Raw genomic sequence first — 18,952 nt, forward strand, 5'->3', positions numbered from 1 at the left:
CACACACATCTTTATAAATATATTTATTTGCATAAATAAATATAAATCTTATTCCTTTCCCCTTTTTCAACTAGTATTTTGTATTATAATGTTCTCCCTTTCTCAAAATATTCTCTCTTTATTCCTCTGCCTATGGGAATTCTACTTATTATTTAAGACTCATTGGAAGTTCTGCATCCTTCGTAAAATGTTTCCAGACCACTTTGGTCCTTAGAGTGTATATGATAGGTCTCCCTTTGTTCAGAACTTCTGACTGCAAGCCCTATATTCTTTCCCTTCTTCTGTGATGCCTGTACAATAAATACATACATACATGATTAGATATATAGTCTTCATAATCACATTGTTCTTATTTAAAGCATTTCAATTTGTTGTATTTTTAGGAATATTAGAAATGATAAATATGGGGACTCATTTATTACTGTAAGTCAAAAAACCAAAAATTTAACAAAAAAAAATTGGGAGCATGGGATGGGAAAAGAGAAATCATAGACTTATCTAGCCTTCATCATTGGTTCTGATTTCTGGGGACAGTTTGACCAGTCTCTGTTTAAACCTTGCACTTATATGTAATACAGCCACATATTAGTAATTCATCCCATGGTAGTTTGGATGGACATTTGGGACTTTTGAAGACTATCTTGTGTGACACTGAGTTTGTGTTAAATAAAGTGAATCATAACTGAAATAACCACGGGAAAACTGTGCTTGAAATACATTGATAGGATTTTTATTGCTTAAAATATAAAGGTTAGATTCTTTTGGTCTCGCCCTCCTTTTATAATAATGGTATATAGTTAACTAAGGTTAATACAGTTCATGTTTTCTGTTCTCCACCCCATTCCCCCTTCTTTTGGATCATGGGATTTCCCTGAAATAAGTCTATAGAGTAAATGAAAGTGTTAACATGTAAATATGACACTCAGTTATTAATTTAAATAAATAGAATTGTGAAATATCTTATTTTATCTTATTTTTTAAATTAATTTTATAATTATAACATTTTTTGACAGTACATATGCATAGGTAATTTTTTACCACATTATCCCTTGTACTCTCTTCTGTTCCGAATTTTCCCCTCCTTCTCTCCACCCCCTCCCTTAGATGGCAGGCACTCCCATACATATTAAATATGTTATAGTATATCCTAGGTACAGTATATATGTGCAGAACCGAATTTTGTAAAATTTCTTAAAAGAAAAATTTGGACTTTCTAAGAAAATTTTCTATTGTAGCTTTATGTATTTGTCACTTGTACGTCATACATATTTTTTTCCTTTGAGGCAATTGGAATTAAGTGACTTGCTCAGGGTCACACAGCTAGGAAATGTTAAGTGTCTGAGGCTATTTTTGAACTCATGTCCTCCTGACTTTAGGTTGATGTTCTATTCACTGTGCCACCTAGCTGTCCCATCATATATTTTCAGTAACTAAAAAAATCAGATAAAAAATTTAGAGGGTTAATTATTAAGTATTTAGAGGATATATTGTATAGTCTAGGCTTGTAAATTCATTTCAAGCCAGTAAATATTAGGACTCTGCTAGAAAAACCTCTGTGTTGGGGAATATATAGATTTAAAAATGACACAGTCCCTTCCCTCAAAGAAAGGAGATGATATTCTATCCAGGGAAACAAGCTGCACGCACATAATTGTAATTAAAAATTGTAAGTCATGTGAGCCAGAGATAGCAAATATGAGAGCTACATAACTCCCCAATATGCTAGAATCAAAATAAAAAAATGGGTAAATTTTAACAAAATAAAAATACAGTATATTTTAGATAATGTTAAATTTGTGGTTTTCTAAATCAGTAAAGCATCTCCTTTTATTTGAGTTTGCCATCATGGTTATAAGGCAAAAATTAAGAGCCAGATGAAACTGGTTAAAGATTTTTCACTGGGAGGAATCAGAGATGACTTTATTGAGAAGGTGGTAACAGATCTAAATATATAATAATGGATGGATACCACCAATGGCTTTATAACAAATATGCATGAATTAGGTGTACTTTTAGCCCAGTTAGTAAAAACCCTGAAATTAAGCTTATTATTTCAGTTCCCTCTGTCTTTAACCCTGGTCAGTCATTTTTACAAAGGCATGTTAGTAGTCAAAAGGGATCACTGTTTGCCTGACTGCAGATAGAGCAGTAACATTACTAGAAAAACAATTCAAAGCCCATAGTGTCCTGAAAGTACTTAAGTAGTATCATCTCTATGGTCGCATGACTCGACAATGCCTTGCACCTAAAATGTGCTTAATAAATGCTTTTTCAATTAATGACAAGGTCTGAGAAATTTAGCTGTGCTGGTGGGTAGCAGAAATAAAATAGTGATGAAGGATATTGAAACTGATTAGGTCTAAGAACTCAAAAACCTATGTATTGGAAAATGTCAACACTGATATTGTAATCACCAAAGAGCATGATGGTGAATGGAGTCAGGATGTTTGACACATTAAAGTGGAAGTGATGGTGAATATTAAAGTGGAATTATTCATCTGGCAATTGGATATGTCTCACTAAAGCTTAGAAAGAAGATCAGTGCTGGATTCATTGATTTGAGACTTAACAGCAGTAAATGTTATTTAGAATTATGCACATGGATGAGATAGTTGAAGCTTTGAGAATGGATAGGACCAAATAATGCAAAAGTGTAAAGGAGGGGGGAAAGTGACCAAAAAGTGAAGAATTGAAAGTTGGGAAGAGTGCTTGGACAAGGCAGTGTCTCTGAAGCCAAAGGAAAAGGTCATCAGTGTCTGATGCTGTAAAGAAATTAAGGAGAATGAGGCTTTAGAGTTGGATATTGGATATGATAATTAGGAGGTTACAGGTTATCTTTAAGAGCAGTTTCAGCAGAGTGATAGGGACAGAAGTAAAATTACAAGGGAGCAATAGCAAGGAGAATTGAAAGATTGCTGGCAGACAGTACAGACTTCACATAAGGAAATGAGAGAAGTGGGACAATAACTCAAGGAGTAACAGGATTACAGCTCCCTCCCTTCCTCTCTCCCTTCCTTCCTTCCTCCTTCCCCTTTTTTCTTTCCCTCCCTCCCTCCTTCCCTTCTTTATTCCTTCCTTCCTCCTTCCACTTTTCTTTCTTTTCTCTTTCATGCAGATTCAAATATGGAAAGAAACGTATACATAGTTACTCAGAGAGACACAGTATATTGCCATTACAGGAATTAATGATCTAAAACTTATACATAGGGAGTACATGGGTCTCATTACAGGAAATGAATAGAATTGTTTGTGGAATTAAGTTAAGAATAGTAATTGCTCACACAGCTGTTTTTAAGTAGCAAATTGTGTTAGGTAATCAGCAAAAATCCACTAAAATGTACTTGATAGTTATGCAGAAACTGCTTTATTGGTACTGACTTATGATCCTAATGGGTACTATAAAAACAAACAAACAAAACCGAAAACCTCTTGTATGCACTTTTCACATTTATTCAGTACTGTATATTTGTGCCCCCAATGTATAAATGTAGTTATAATGTATTTCTTCTTTCTTTCCTAACCACAAAATTCAGATATAATTGACTTGTCCTAGAACAGCAGCATGAACTTTATGAGTTAACAGTGCAATGAGGTGTGTTCTGATTGAAGGAAGGAGGAGGGTCTGGTTAATTGCTTCTCTGCTTGTTGTCTGTTCTCACTCTTTCCCTTCTATTACCCCCTACCTTAGAAAAGTAGAGGATATTAACAATTGAAGTTCTGACTGAGTGTTTAGAGAAGAGTGAATTGTTTGTTTTGTTTTCAGTTTTTGGTTTATACTTTTTAGAATGTGTGCATTTTAGTAACATATATTTATGTTGCATCTCACCTGAGATTTCCGTAAACTAATGAAATCACAAATTCATTGTCTGTCTTTGTATTTCTCATGAAAATGACTACGTTGGACTGTTATAGTGTGTAGTTTAAGGAAATGGTCCATATCAGCTTCTATGCATGAGTATAGATATAGAACAAGGACTATTTTCTTATTCACAAAAATGAGAGTTGAACTAAATGTCTGATGTTCCCGGATCTAGGAGTTATAATGTAGTGAGGTTCTTAAAAGCAGACATTGCCCTCCGCCCTTTTTGTTTAATTCATGATTCTCAAAGTTCCTCAAATATAGTAAATCTTTAATAAACCCTTGTTGACTTGAAAATGAATTCTTAACAAGAGCAGTAATTAGGGATGGTGATTTACCATACACACACACTGTGCTCTTAGGTCATAGGATGACTTTTAGTTAATATTGTATTTCCTTTGGGGAAGGGTTTGTATCTTACAAATATTAGTTATTTTGTTGCTTTTTAGATGACTGATGGGCTTTTTGTAAATTGAGAGGTAGAGAAAAATCTTCACAACTCCATTATGAAATAATACCTGAATTTATATAGCACTTTCCAAAGCAAATGCTTCCATTTCCATGATATTTCTACTTTGCATAATGAGAAATAAAAGTGATTAATAGACTTCTGCTATGTCATAAAGCATTACCAATCCCCTTTTCAATAGAGTCTGTAGTGCCCAAGCTCTTAATGGAAAAAAATAAAAAAAACAGCAGTCAGCTATGTTCTGATTATCAGATCTGTAAGCAGAAATTTTCTAACTTTTTTTTTCTTCCCCCAAGTGGATTGGTGGTCTTCTAGAGCTTCCAGGAACTTATCGACTTGGCTTATTTCTGTCTCTAGGGAAGGCTGTAGAGAACTGAAGACCTTTTGTCTGGGTTGGATGGCTTCCATGAAGCAGGCTGAACAAATTCCCAAGATGCCAAACCATTAGAGAAGAGTGTCTAGGGATGGCAAATGCTTGAATGTTCTCTGGGGGTAGTTCAAGTCTCTTTCCGATTTTTAAACGATTAGACAATTTGTAAACCAGGAAGGAGTTGTGGGTTTCTGTGAACAGGTGGTCTTATTGCAAAGCCTAATTGTTGAGCTTATGTGATACAGGAAAATACAATGTAAAATGATTGTAAGAGTAGTGTATATTATTGTCCATGTAGTTTTATTTTTCAACATTAATGTATAAGAGAACCATCAATGATAATTAAATATCTGACATGTACCCATTAGCCATAAGATGCACAAATATTCATAATTAATTCCAAATGGTCAGGAATGTTTTTTAAAAGTTCATATAAATATATTTGCTCAATTTCCTTTTCTGTAAAATAGGATTAACAGAGGATTTTTATAAAGCTCATTTTGTAGAACAATTTGAAAATCTTAAAGGGCTAAATGATAATAACAATAATAATAATTAACATTTACATGGTAAGCTACTAAATACCACACATTGTGCTAGGAGCTTTATAATTATTCTCTCATTTGAGCCTCATATTAATCTTGAGAGAGAGGTACTATTCTTATTCCTGTTTCACTAATGAGGTTAAATGATTTGGCCAGGGTCACACAGCTAGTTAAGAATTTGAGGATAGATATGAACTCAGGGTTTCCCAACTTCAGGCCCATTACTCTAGTTATTGTACCCTCTAGCTGCCTGTATAAATGTTAGTTATCATTATTACTATATACAAAGAGTATAACCCTGAAATTAATGCAGTATTAGGCTACTGAAGCTTAAAGCCACACTGACTTTGGTTACACCTTAAGGAATTGAGAAAAAGGCAGTATATTATAGTTGCTAGAAGGTGACCTTGGAGTCAGAAAGATCTCAGTTCAAGGCCTATTTCTTGGTAATTATCAAATCACTTAACTTCCCAATGCTTTAGGCAATTCTCTAATACTTAAAGTTGTAGAGGAAGAACTTTTCTCCTTGGTAGAAGGAATTTCTGCATAGATATTTCTCTATATTGATAAAGTCTCGGAACCAGTTCAAAATAAGGTATTTATTTCTTCCTGCTTTCCCTGCTTCATATCATACAGATATTCCATCTGTATCTAGGAGTATGTTATTAATTCATGTTTATATTTATGACCATGCTTATGAATATTTTCACACTTTCTCCATTAAATTCTGTGTTCAAACTATTTTTCTTTTTGAATGACAGTAACTAATAAATTTAAATTTATTGTGATTTTCTAATTAAATTTTATAGGACTGTCCTTTAGTTTCTGAATGCCTTGGTACAGTCTACTACAGTCTACTATATGTAATCATATGTCTTATTGGTTTTGTCTGAAGTGGAAAGAGCCCTAGAGTTGGAGGCAGGAGCTTGTAGCTTTTAACTCTTTCTCTGATAATTACTAGCAGTAGTATGATCTTGGACAAGTCATTTAAATTCTCTGAGCTTTATTTCCTCATCTATAAAAAAGGATAATCATCATCATATCTTCTTCTAGAGTTGTTAGGAAAAGTGTTTTGTAACCCATCAGTACAGCAAGAAGTGCTTTACAGGAAACAGTGATCTCTTGAATAAAGAGAGTTCTTTGAGTGGACAGATCCCAGTGCATTCATATTTTCCCATCTTATGTGAGTGCTTTTCATGTTCTATCCATGTAGCCTCCCGAGAAATCCCAGCCCTATTCATACGGGCCTATCTCTAGGCCTTTCAATGTTTCTCAAATATCAGTGAAATATATGGTCCAGTTCCTTTTTTTGTATATTTTTTGGATTATGTTTTTTACTTTTCTCAAGTATAAGTCCTTGTTGGTAAAATTCAGTGCCATCCTTATGACACATACACACACACACACACACAACCACACACACACACACACACACACACACACACACACACACACACACACACTATCACCTTTAGAGGTACCTATAATTTAAATTCTTCAGAGTTTACAGTGTTGGGATATATCATTCGTGAGAGAGTTTTGGTTTTTGTCAGGGAGAGTTTTAAATCAGTGAACAATTTGATATTGTTGGAAGCATTAATTAATTTCCCAAATGCAGGACAGTTTGTATTCCTTCATTTTAACTCTACTCTTAGGTTATTGTTCATTTAACAATAACCTGCCTGTCTGGCATAGATGAACTGATGAATTAACTCATTTGGTTATCCATTCAATTGCTTGTCACTATCTGGAGAAGAAACATTCATATTTCTCATGTGTGTGCATATTTTATTTTTTCAATTTCTTTTATCCTTTGTTTTATTCCTTCCATAGATATAGTAACAAATTATCTGATTTTTCTCTCTTCAAAATTTCTTTTTGTACACCTTTCAGTTTCAAGTGGTATTTCCACTTTTCATTTGTGTTTTTTTAATGATATATTGGTAAACCAAATTTCTGCCAAATAATTTTGCAGTTTTCCCAACTTTTCAAAAAAGGGAATTTTTTCCCCATTGTCCTTCCTATTCTCATACCTTTAAGAAAAAGATAATCATTTGCTTTGGTTTGTTGCAAAGGGCATTATTCTTTATAGTGGTTTAAACTTAGTGATTTCTTAGATCATGTTCAATTCTGGGATCCTGTAATACATGTATAGAACATAATCTTAAATACTTTTTACAGAGATGAAGGATAAAGGAAGAAAAAAGAAGTCACATTTACATGTTTACCATGTGCCAAGTACCGTACTAAACACATTTACAAATATTATCTCATTACAATGAAACAAAAACATCTTCTTAATTGTCTTTTTTAGGTGATCAGACTATTTTTTATTTTTAGCAATCTTTTGGCATCTTCCATGCTTAGGGTGTATACTAAATTGATTTCCTCATTGTCACCTTCAGTGCAGTTTTATTGTTTATGGACTGTCATTGGCCTAACTGGTATTTCCAATCTTATTATCTTGATTGTCATTTTTATTCCCTCACATCACAATTTGTTAATTAGGTCTTCAAGTTTAAATGTGATGTTTTGATCTTCTTCGATAAAAGAAATAGATTGTTAGAGAAATGTTTTCATAAATTTCATTTCTCAATCACTTTATTGTTCTTTCAGTTTCATCTATTACTAATTTTGTGGAACTCATACTAAATTTTCTGCAGATCTTTTTTCTCCTGTACTTTGCTTCTTTGTTCTCTATGGTGAAAACTGCTTGTATTTTTCCATCATCTAATCATAATATTTTGCAAAATTTACTTGTAAATAAACTTTTGTCACTCTTGGTTCTTCCTTTGTCCAATCTAATGTTTGCTCACTGAGTTGGTTGGCTATTTTTTGTGCACTTTTAGCCTCCTAATTATGACAGTTATTTTATGTTGGTTAGATATTGGTAATTAACAGTGTAGTTGATATATTTTATTTATGCAATTTCCATTTTTTCCCACATTAAGTTGATCATTTAAAAAGGTGAAGGATCTTATTCTAAAGTGGTTATTTTCATATCTTTTCCTTAATAAGTATTGATAAGGTAGAGAATAACCAGATGATAGTTATATAAAGAATGGTTGAAGGAACTGAGGATATTTAGTCTGGAAAAGAGAAAACTTCTTATAGTGGCTATGATTACACTAATGTAAGAGTTGCCTAGCAAATGGTAGGGGAAAATTTAAGCCTTGGTTTCTTGATTTCCCAAATCTATACTCTTCCTAGTATATCTTGTGTTTTTTTTTCTTACGTGTAGCATGAAGTACAAGATATATTCTAATATGTAGAGTAAAAATAAATCATATTTCATTGAAGGGACTGGAGATGTTTGTTCTTAAGAACAAAATACATGTCAACATGTTAGCTATTTTCATAAATTTGAAGGACCATAACTTGGAAAAGAGATTAGACTTCTTATAATCCTAGACTGAGACTTGGAAGGGATTTTTGAATTTATCTTGTCCAACCCACTCATTAAATATATAAGGGAAATGAGGCCACAAAAGAGATTGTGTTTAGCCCAAGGTCACATAAGTAGTGAATATAATAACTAGGATTCAAACACATTTCTCCTTCTATCTTAGAAGAAAGAACTAGAAATTTTAGTGGGCAGTTTCAAAGAGACTTATTTAGCTTTGGTGTAAGGAAAAACATGTCTAAATTAGAGCTATTCGACAGTATAATCTACTGTCTTTTGAAAGTGACAAATTCTATCCCATTTGAAGTCCTTATGCAAAGACTGGATAACATTGGGGAAATTGTTTTTTTGTTTGTTTGTTTTTTGGTAATTTTTTTTAATATAATTTTTTTCACAGTATATATGCATGAGTAATTTTTTTTATAATATTATCCCTTGTATTCATTTTTCCAAATTTTCCCCTCCCTCCCTCTATTCCCTTCCCTTGATGACAGGCAATCCCATACATTTTACATGTGTTACAATATAACCTAGATATAATATGTGTGTAAATACAATTTTCTTGTTGCACATTAAGTATTAGATTCCGAAGGTATAAGTAACCTGGGTAGATAGACAGTAGTGCTAACAATTTACATTCGCTTCCCAGTGTTCCTTCTCTGGGTATAGTTATTTCTGTCCATCATTGATCAACTGGAAGTGAGTTGGATCTTCTTTATGTTGAAGATATCCACTTCCATCAGAGTATATCTTCATACAGTATTGTTGTTGAAGTGTATAGTGATCTTCTGGTTCTGCTCATTACATTGGGGAAATTGTAAAGACAATCTTTTTTCTAGTTTGAGCTGGAATAGAAGACCTCAAAGGAGAAGGAAATAGCAAATTACTCCAGTAGTTTTGCCAGGAACACCCCAAATGAGGTCATGAAAAGTCAGACACAACTGAAAGAAACTGAAGAAGGTCATTTCCAGCTCTGAGATTCTGTGATTCTTATTTGAAAGTGATTTGGACATTTGTGTTAATTAGTCAGTAATATAATTGCCAAGAAATGGGGTTTGAAGAATGGCCCCTTTTTTGATGACCAATCAAAATTTTCTGTAGGTTACAATATAGCTAATTTAATTTTTTGTTCTTGTTGTCATAAAGCTCAGTAGTTGTCAGGGATGATGTTTTTTTTCATTTTATTCTTAAGAAAATATTGAGGCAACTAAGTAGATAGAGCATTAACCCTGAAGTCAGGAGGACCCGAATTCAAATATGACTTCAGACACTTAACACTTATTAGCTGTGTGACCCTGGGCAAGTCACTTAACCCCAGTTGCCTTACCAAAAAGATATTGAAGATTTGCTGGCATGTTGTTTCTTTGACTTCTTTAATTACTTAGTAGAAAACCACAATTTTTGACATTTTCCAATATACTTCTATATACTTATCTTCATATTAAATGTCTCTGTAGAATTTCTCTTCTTTTTCATCTAATGCAGTTTATGTAGATGCATAATCTGCAGTTATTTTCATGGTAAATTTTTTTGCGTAGCTGATTAGGAGCCTTGAGAAGCAAGATGGCAGCCTCCCATGATAGAATATTTTGTATTACCTTTGGATACACAATGAAACCAACTCTGTCATTTCTCTGTTTGCCTCTTTAAGCAAATCCTCTGCACCATCCTTCCATTTAATTGCAACTTTCTTCTGTCTTTTTTATAATATTTGAATATGAATATGTTGGTGTGTATTGAAAGGTAAATGTGAGATAGCTTTTATGGTTTTCTCCCACTAATGATAAGATAACCAAATATTCATAGAATGTTAGAGCCTAGAAATCATCTGGTCATACAATGATAAACCTGTAGCTAGAAAGGACTTATATCTGGTTCTACCCTCTCATTTTATAGATGAAGAAATTTAGAGAATTAAAGATACTTAACCAGGTTCTTAACAGAGGCAGGAATAGTGTCCAAGGTTCTTGCTTGTAGGCTGATACTTTTACGCTTAAATCAGATTAGTAGTTAATCTGATGCTTGCTATCTCATTATAGCTTTGGATTTTGGGGGCTAGTTTTCCAATGGAAATTTTATACCAGGCATTTCTGCCTGCAATTTAATAATTTTTTTTTTTTAAACCAAATGTTGCTTGGATTTTTTTCCCTTGTGGATTGGGTTCCTAGGTTCTCAAAAGAATTGTTAATGAGTTTGAGGCTAACATAATAGTCTTCTCCACTCAGCTATGCTGTTTCCTATAAAAATGTAACTTTGAAATATCCAAACACATATATTAAAGAAAGCTGTATGTAAATGGACAGGTGTTAGAGTGGATAGAATGCCTGCTTGTCTTTCTGAGTTCAAATATGGTCTCAGATACTATGCTGTTGTTTACCTCAGCTTCTCCATTTGTAAAATGAACTGGAAAAGGCAATGGCAAACCACTCTTGTATCTTTGCCAGGAAACCCCCAAATGGGGTCTAGACGAGTGGTCTAGAGGAGTCAGACACAATTGAATAATAACAACATGTAAATAGATTATGGGGTTTAGAGAAAGATGTAAAGACTGAAAATACAAAGACATTCACTTTGTAACCTTTATTTGTTCAGTCACATCTTTATCTTAACCCTTTGATCTCCTCTGGCTTTTTGTTTTTGGATGGTGTGTGTATGTGTGTGTGTGTGTGTGTGTGTGTGTGTGTGTGTGTGTGTGTGTGTGTGTGTGTGTGAGAGATTTCCTGGGCTTATTGGCAAGTTTGTTACTTTCTAGCTATGTGCCTCAAAACCCTTGCTGGTAGCTTACAGTGTTGGAATTGCCACCCTCCTTTCCTATTTCTTTAATGGGGGTAACACTATAAGATGCGATGACCATTTGTAGGCATTCTAAAGATTAAAAGAGAAAATATATTTGATGGCAAACTTATAAAGTCCTTTATTTTAGTAAATTGCAAAAGTATTAGGCATTATTTTTATAGACTTTCCCCACTCTTAGTAAAAATCAGTGAAGTTTATCTGAGTCAGGTTTCATAAAAACACATATTGTCTTTATGGTAATGTGATTATTATTAGTGGTTTTTAATTCTACATAAAGTTTGCAGCATTTTTAAAGGCAAATCTCATATTACTGTGTCATTATACCATAGGATTTTTGACTCTTTCAAAATACTATCTCAGAAACAAGAATCTTCCTCTGGCTTTTAAAGACCAATGAAAAAATACTTCATAATGTATTGGGGTTCATTTCTCTCCTTGTTTAAATGTATTAGATTTTTCATACAAATGTTTTCTTTTTCTGCATTGGTGTCATTTTTTAGTGTCACTTTTGGCAGGTCACTCAAAATTTGTTTTTCATGAATATAAAATACAAAATCTACACATCCAATATTTTTTTGTCTTCTCTGTTAAAGCCCGTCAAAAGTTTAATGTTTTTTGAGTTCTATCAAAATTCACAGTGAAACACAGGAAAAGAGCACAAGTAGTTTTTTTTTTTTATAATGTGTCTGAAATATAAAAAGATTTCTGTATTTAAACCTCTCTATGGTTCTGTAATTGATAAGCTTTGAATCCTATCTTAAGGAATTTCCACAAACAAAATCAAATAAAGGAGCTGTAGAAGAGAAATATTCTCACAGCCTTGGTAACTGTTATAACTATCTGCAGTCAGATTTCTGTTTAAATCATTTATCGATTCATTGTAAAGCAGATGGTAAACACAAAATGTGTATTATTTTTCTTTTATTTGTGAAATTCTTGAAATTTGGTTTTGTAGAAAATTTTAAATACTTCTAAAGCCTATCTGGTATTCAGGTAGCCAATTTTTTTCTTAATTTACGTGTATCTATTCAATTGTACATGAGGTAATTTTGTTAATTCTAGGAATAAATATGTCTTACAAAGTCAGGCAAAGAAGTTTGCTTCATTTAAATTTGCAAATAATAACTTGACCAAAAAATTCCCACTGTTTTATCTTTGTTATTTACTTGGAGAGCCCCACAAGGATTAGTTGAGGATGACAGTTCAAAGAGGGTTTTAAAAAGACATTTGATTATAAATAAAATTCATTATATAAGATCAATTTGCATACTGAAAATTTATAGGAAAATCAAAAATTTAAATGGTTATTCTGCCCTACTTGGAGAAGTAGTTACTTAAGAAATTTTATAAACAAAAAAAATGAGAAAATATGATTTTTCTTATTAGATTAGTTTGGATTTTTCCTATAGAATTTCCTATAAAATTTCTTATAGAATATGAGAAACATTAATTTGTCAGCCAGCTAAGGTTTGGAAAATTCTTCTGCATGGTGATTATTGAGAATTCCCTGATGTTTTAATCTAAATATCAAAGGACTAGTTTCATTAAAACTATCTAGTTACCAAGAAGATTATAGTGTACATCCATTGGTAATAATAGTTCAAACAGATCTTAAGCTGTTTTTTCCATTCCCCTGAATCATTATATTATATGTTGAATATTTTCTTATGAATATGCTAGGTTTTTTTGTTTCATTATATCTTGACTCTTTATAAAGATGCTTGTCCTAATTTATGATCATTTGTGTATGTTTACCTTTGTCTTCCGTCTGAATCTGTAGAAAGATTGTTATTACAATTATACCCTTGCATTAGTAATAGTCATTGTTTTCAGCAGAAAGGAATCGTTTGTCCTGAAAGATGACTCTTTGCTTTTGTCAGTGCCAGCCACCACTCTATATTCAGACCCTGGACCAATTATAATAAAAGCACAGAGAACTTAGCTGCAAAATACAGCCATTTTCATTCAGATCTTTGCCATTCTTTAGAGTCCCATGAGGCCTCTATCATGCTCCACAACATTAGGATCTAGCACTCTTTAGTTGATGATTCTATCACCTAATTAATGACCATTTTGTTTTATTAATCTTTGTCTTTCCCTCATGGAATCCAGGGAAATTGGAGTCACTTGACAAAAATAGGGCTTGTGATTTGACAAGATTGGTAGACCTTTTCTTAAAAATGTGACTAGGATATCATTATTAGTAGTATCTACCACCCAAACTAGGTTTCATTTTAAAAGCAAAATTCTTTAAAACATTTTGTGCCTTACTTTAAAGAGCTTCAGTACCTAAAAATCCAAATTTATTTTTAAAATTCTTCATTCATTTCATAAATTCAGTTAAACATTTATTACATGGTTTATATGCAAAAGCTTTGTGCTTTAGAAAGTGAGTGATTCTTCTTTTATTCCTGCTATGATATTGAATATTTCAGGAGACTTCTCAGATCACCTTTCCACATAGTACATCGCTCTTTCCAAATGCCATTTCTCCTTCCTATTGGTTTATTTCATCTTAGGCTCTCATAGGTATGGTTTTTGTTTTCTTTTACCTATAACTGTTCTCTTTCCATGATCCGGAATTCTAATTATTCATTCATCTTAGCCTTCTACCTTCCGTTTCTTTTATTTTCTCATTCAACCTATTTTGTGTCCTTACCTCCACTTCCAGTCATTTCATTCCTCTCTGATCTTCTTTTGTACTTTTCACTTTGTTAATCATTTCATTTATATACTTCTGCCCTTTAATCGCTTGTCTTTCACCACCCTGATCCTCAGGTGCCTCCTACAATCTACTGTTTATCCTCCTGTTCACATGCCACTATAAGAAATAAAATTTTATTTTGGTTGAGCATACTACAATCCCTATAAACTCCTCTCTGTCATAGTAAAATTCTAGAAAAAGCCATTCATTTGTAGTCATTTTTTTCTCCTTCCTGCCCTCCCATTCATTTCTTTGCTTTTTGTTTAAAAATTTTTTTTGAACTTAAGACCCAATTCTTCCCCAAAAGGATATAAATAGCAGCAGCAGTAGTAGTAGTAATAATAATAATGATAACAATAAATAGCTAGCACTTAATATTTTAATTTAGGGTTTATAAAATGAATTTCATATGTTAATTAACTTGATTCCTTATATAAAATAGAAAATAAAATTGATATATTTTTTTTTTTATCCCATTCATTTCTCAACCTCTCTAATCTGGTTTCTCACCCTACCAGTTGATCAAATTTTGGAATGTTGATATATTTCCTTCCAAAAGCTATTTTTATTGGCTTTCTGACTCTTTAACAGAATATGATGTGGTATCTTTTCAAATTCTCTGCTAGGAAATTATTTAGGTAACTTTGCAACAGTGAATGAAGGCATGGGTGGGGGAAAGAGTGGCCTTTTAATAGCGTGAAGTAGCAGTTTTTGAAAAGCTTACTTATTTTCTGGAATGCCTTAGAGACCGGGATAGTTCCTTGGAACTAGGAAAATATTGGCTCTGGGAGGAAGAGGCTGATTAAGCAGATGAGTTTTATGACTTATATTCATTTGGTTCCTAGTACATTTTTACCAATTAATCTTAGAATGAGATGCCCAATTATACAAGAAAGTCTCTTTACGTAAAGTAGCAATCATCAGAAGAATAACTCACTCTACCACAGCATGAAATGCAGGGAAGAGAATCTGGAAAGGAAACATTGCTTTATGCTAACAGCAAGAGATGGATGGTTGTCAGGACTGACCATATGTGTTTGATTTTGGAATTTGGAATCTGTCTGAATCATGGAAGAAATCCTGGAAGGTTGGATAGGTGAAATAAAAACAGGAGAGGAAAGGTTACTATGCAGATTCTGATCCATTCCTGTTAAAGTTTTCCTTTGTCCAATTAATATGACAATTCAGCAGTGTTTACCATTTAAGAGAAAAACAAATAGGGAAATATGTTTAAATAATATAATATAATATAAAAATATAATTTAAAGCACTTTATGGTATTGTTTACTCAACAGTTATTGTGGTTTATGTAAACTATTTGTGTGTGTGTGTGTGTGTGTGTGTGTGTGTGAGTGTGTGTTTCTTTGACCCTTTGATGTCATCATTACCCTCAACTGAACCATTACTTTTCTTGACCAGACGGGAGTCAATTGTATTGAATTGAGAACTGGCTATTTTACCAGCTTCTAGTTCACCAAAAGTTTAGTAATTGCTTTGGTTTTTTAATCCAGATAACTCTAGTTTGGAGCAGAATCAATAAAACAGCTATTCATATTGATGGTTTCAGAGAACCTCCGATCAAGCTAGGTTCTAAGGATTACAAATAGTAATTTGCAATAGTAATAGAGTGTTTAATGTCATTCTGTGGCTGACCTAGAGTTCTAGATTCTCCCAATTAATCTGGTTTCTACAAGATTTGAGTATAAATGATTCTTCCACATATCTTCCAAACTCATGTGCTAAGGATAATTGGCAATTCTGTTCTTAAGGCATTAATTTGATGACTTCTTTTCTATTTCTTCTGTGTGCTTGGCATACTGCAAGTACAGAAAATTAATCTAAGTTTGTTTGAGTGTGAACTCTGATTGATTTATCTTATTTTTTTCCCCTTCAGGTATGGATGAACGAGGAGGTACAACATCTTGGGGAACGAGTGGTCAACCAAGCCCCTCATATGACTCATCTAGAGTAAGTTTTTTTTTTTGCCTCCTTCATTTAAAAAAAATGTGAATAGTTGATTAAAAGTTTTTAGAGAAGGATTGATAAAGAGCAATAAGCTCTTTAAGGAAGATTTCTCAAATTTATAGTTTTCTAGTAACATACAGTATTCTAATTTTAAAGGAAATATATTGGGATTGTTTCATTTTAAGATAGAAAACCAGAATGAAAGAGATTATCTACTCTAACCGTTTTATTTGATATGAGTGGAAAATGAGGCTTAGAGAATTTAAAGACTTGCCCAAGAGTTGAAAGAAACAGGAACGTGTGATAAGAGTTACTTTGTACTTTTCCTTAAATGACAGAAATTTAAGCATTCTGCTATTTTCTGCATAAACAAAAAAATTTTAAAGCATGAGGCTTTGCTACTCATTTTCAAGCCATGTTTAATTTATATTTGAATACTTTGTGATGAATTGGAAATTCCATTTAACATCTAAAAAGTTATATATAGAAACTCTTACACACATACTTCCATTCTTCTTGGAAGTCTTCACAGAGAGCTTGGGATAATGTTGCAAATAGAAAGAATGGTTTTCTTATTAGGATTTGAATGTTAGGTTTTAATAGAGGGGGAAAAGAGTTATCAGAATTGATTTGCAAAAATTATGTTATCTTAAATGTTTGTCACTTATTGATAAAATTAATTTATAATAGTCAAAATAGTATTATAGCAGCCTAAAAGAATTAATTTACCACTGTATATCCCCTAGTGCCAATGTTAATTGTGTGAAAGCCCCTAAGGGAACTAGATTCAATAATATATATCGAATGGTAGATGTGTCTAGGAAGTTTGACCTTGAAATGTGGACATGGGCCTAAAAGACACTATTTTTTCAATTGTAGTTTAGTGATTAGGTAAGCAATTTTTGTTTGTAACGTGTTTTAAAATACTGTAACAATTTGGTGAGTGCCTTTTATAGTTTATTGCTAAGTAATTCAATACCAAACTACTACATTTATTTTAAAATACACAGAAATTCCAATTAATTTCTAACTTTTTTCCTACTCCAAGATATATTATTATATATAACTTTGTATGTCATAATTATTTGGAAAAGCAACATATTTTAGTTATTCTAGAACCTTGATCACATAGAAATCATTATCCAATTATTTCTAGTTTAATTTATTTTAAAAATTCACTTTAAATAAAAAACTGGAAATTTTTATATCAATATATACCTTTAAGTTTATATAATCAGCATACAGATTTTATGAACAATTCCAATGATACATAATGCATTTATACAATTATACTATGATACTATTATAATACTCTAAGGATTTAAAATATGTCTATATCTGAAAAAAATCATAGAATCATAAATCAATTGAACAAACAATAAGGTGAAAATACTGTGCTTTGATCCACAGTCAGTCTAAATTTCCTGTTTTTTCAAAGGAAAACTTCTTATGACCTCTCCCATGTTTACCTCCATGTCTTCAAAATTTTTAGAAATTTTATATATCCAAGTTAGAGTTATGCCATTAGGTGCCCAGAGGAAGCATTCATTAAGTGATTACAATATACACAACCTATAGAGCATAAAGGGAAATACTAAAGGTGGAAAGAAGGGTCTCGGTCCTAAAAGAATTTCTGGTTTTATTTAATTTACTCGTACCTTTAGGACCTGATAGAATGTAATTAATATTGAGTAATATTCTCACTTTATAGAAGAAGCTGATGCTTAAAGAGTTAAAATGAAAATTTTAATGCCATACATTTGTTTGTGGCAGAGCAGGGAATACATTTCTGCAGTCACTTGACTCCTAGTTCAGCTCTCTTTCCATGATAGCATATCTCCCTTGTTTATCCCTAAAGAGATTGTGGCTGAAATATAGTTTCCTATTTTGATTAAAGACAGGATAAATTATGATTTTTGCTGCTTGATCCATGCAAGAGTTTCTATACTTTGCTTTACATCTCTTGTCAGGTTTTTAGTGGTTAGCATTTATATCATACTTTGAAGTTTGAAAAAGCACTTTGAGTGAGGGGAAGGGAATAAGCGTTTATGAAGCACTTGCTATGTGGCAGATATTGTGCTAAGAGCTTTACGGTTATTTGATCAGATTTAATCCTCACAATTCTGTGAGGTAGGTACTCTGATTATCCCCTTTTTGCTGATTAGGAAACAGACTGAGAGATTAAATAAGTTGTGGGTTACATGAACCTAGTTCTTCTTGATTCTAAACTTAGTGTTTTGGACTGTATGCCATCTATATGTAAATCAGTTTAGTTGGAAAAGGAATAGTGGAATGAAGACAATATTTCTTGGTCTCAAAATTCTTTGATGCAGAATATACTTTAATTTTTTTGCTAATTAGGGGAGAAGGGAAAAAAAGATTAAAAAGTTGCTATGTATGCTAAAAAGCAAAAATGTGGTGGTGGGGAGATTTCCTTGTTTTTTTTTTATTGAGATTAAATATCATTATTCTAAGAAAACTAAATCTAGTTGGGGAATGGAATAAATAAGTTTAGAAAAGAGAGAAACTACAGAATTTCCATCTTCCCTTTTGAAGAGATGGTTTGGTTATAGAATCACTTTCATGAATCTTCTTACTACAGGAAGAGTTTTTTGGTAGAGCAACAATTATCAACCACTGTATGAAAGTATGGGTTACTGCTCTTGTTGATATTCTGCCCTGGAAATAATAATTTGATGCTGATGTATCTGTTTGTACCAGTTTAAGATTTACAAATTTACAAATCTTTCATGTGTTATCAATTTGATTAATTTTCTGTTCATTTCCTTTGAGTCTGACTCTTTCCTATTGGAAATTTTCTTGGTAAAGATATTGGAATGG

At 32.5% G+C, this 18,952-nt stretch overlaps 1 protein-coding gene across 5 annotated transcripts in view; it reads left to right on the forward strand.

Annotated features, from left to right (window-relative positions):
* TCF12 (transcription factor 12) overlaps nucleotides 1-18,952 on the forward strand; it is a 411,883-nt gene that overhangs the window by 147,953 nt on the left and 244,978 nt on the right. For all 5 annotated transcript variants that reach the window (XM_074294613.1, XM_074294612.1, XM_074294614.1 and 2 more), the window contains one exon: nucleotides 16,041-16,114. In XM_074294613.1, the coding sequence (XP_074150714.1) occupies nucleotides 16,041-16,114 (74 nt within the window). Of the gene's footprint in view, nucleotides 1-16,040; nucleotides 16,115-18,952 lie in introns of those variants that run through there.

The sequence above is a fragment of the Sminthopsis crassicaudata genome, chromosome 2 (genome assembly GCF_048593235.1).
Source record: "Sminthopsis crassicaudata isolate SCR6 chromosome 2, ASM4859323v1, whole genome shotgun sequence".
Lineage (NCBI taxonomy): Eukaryota > Metazoa > Chordata > Mammalia > Dasyuromorphia > Dasyuridae > Sminthopsis > Sminthopsis crassicaudata.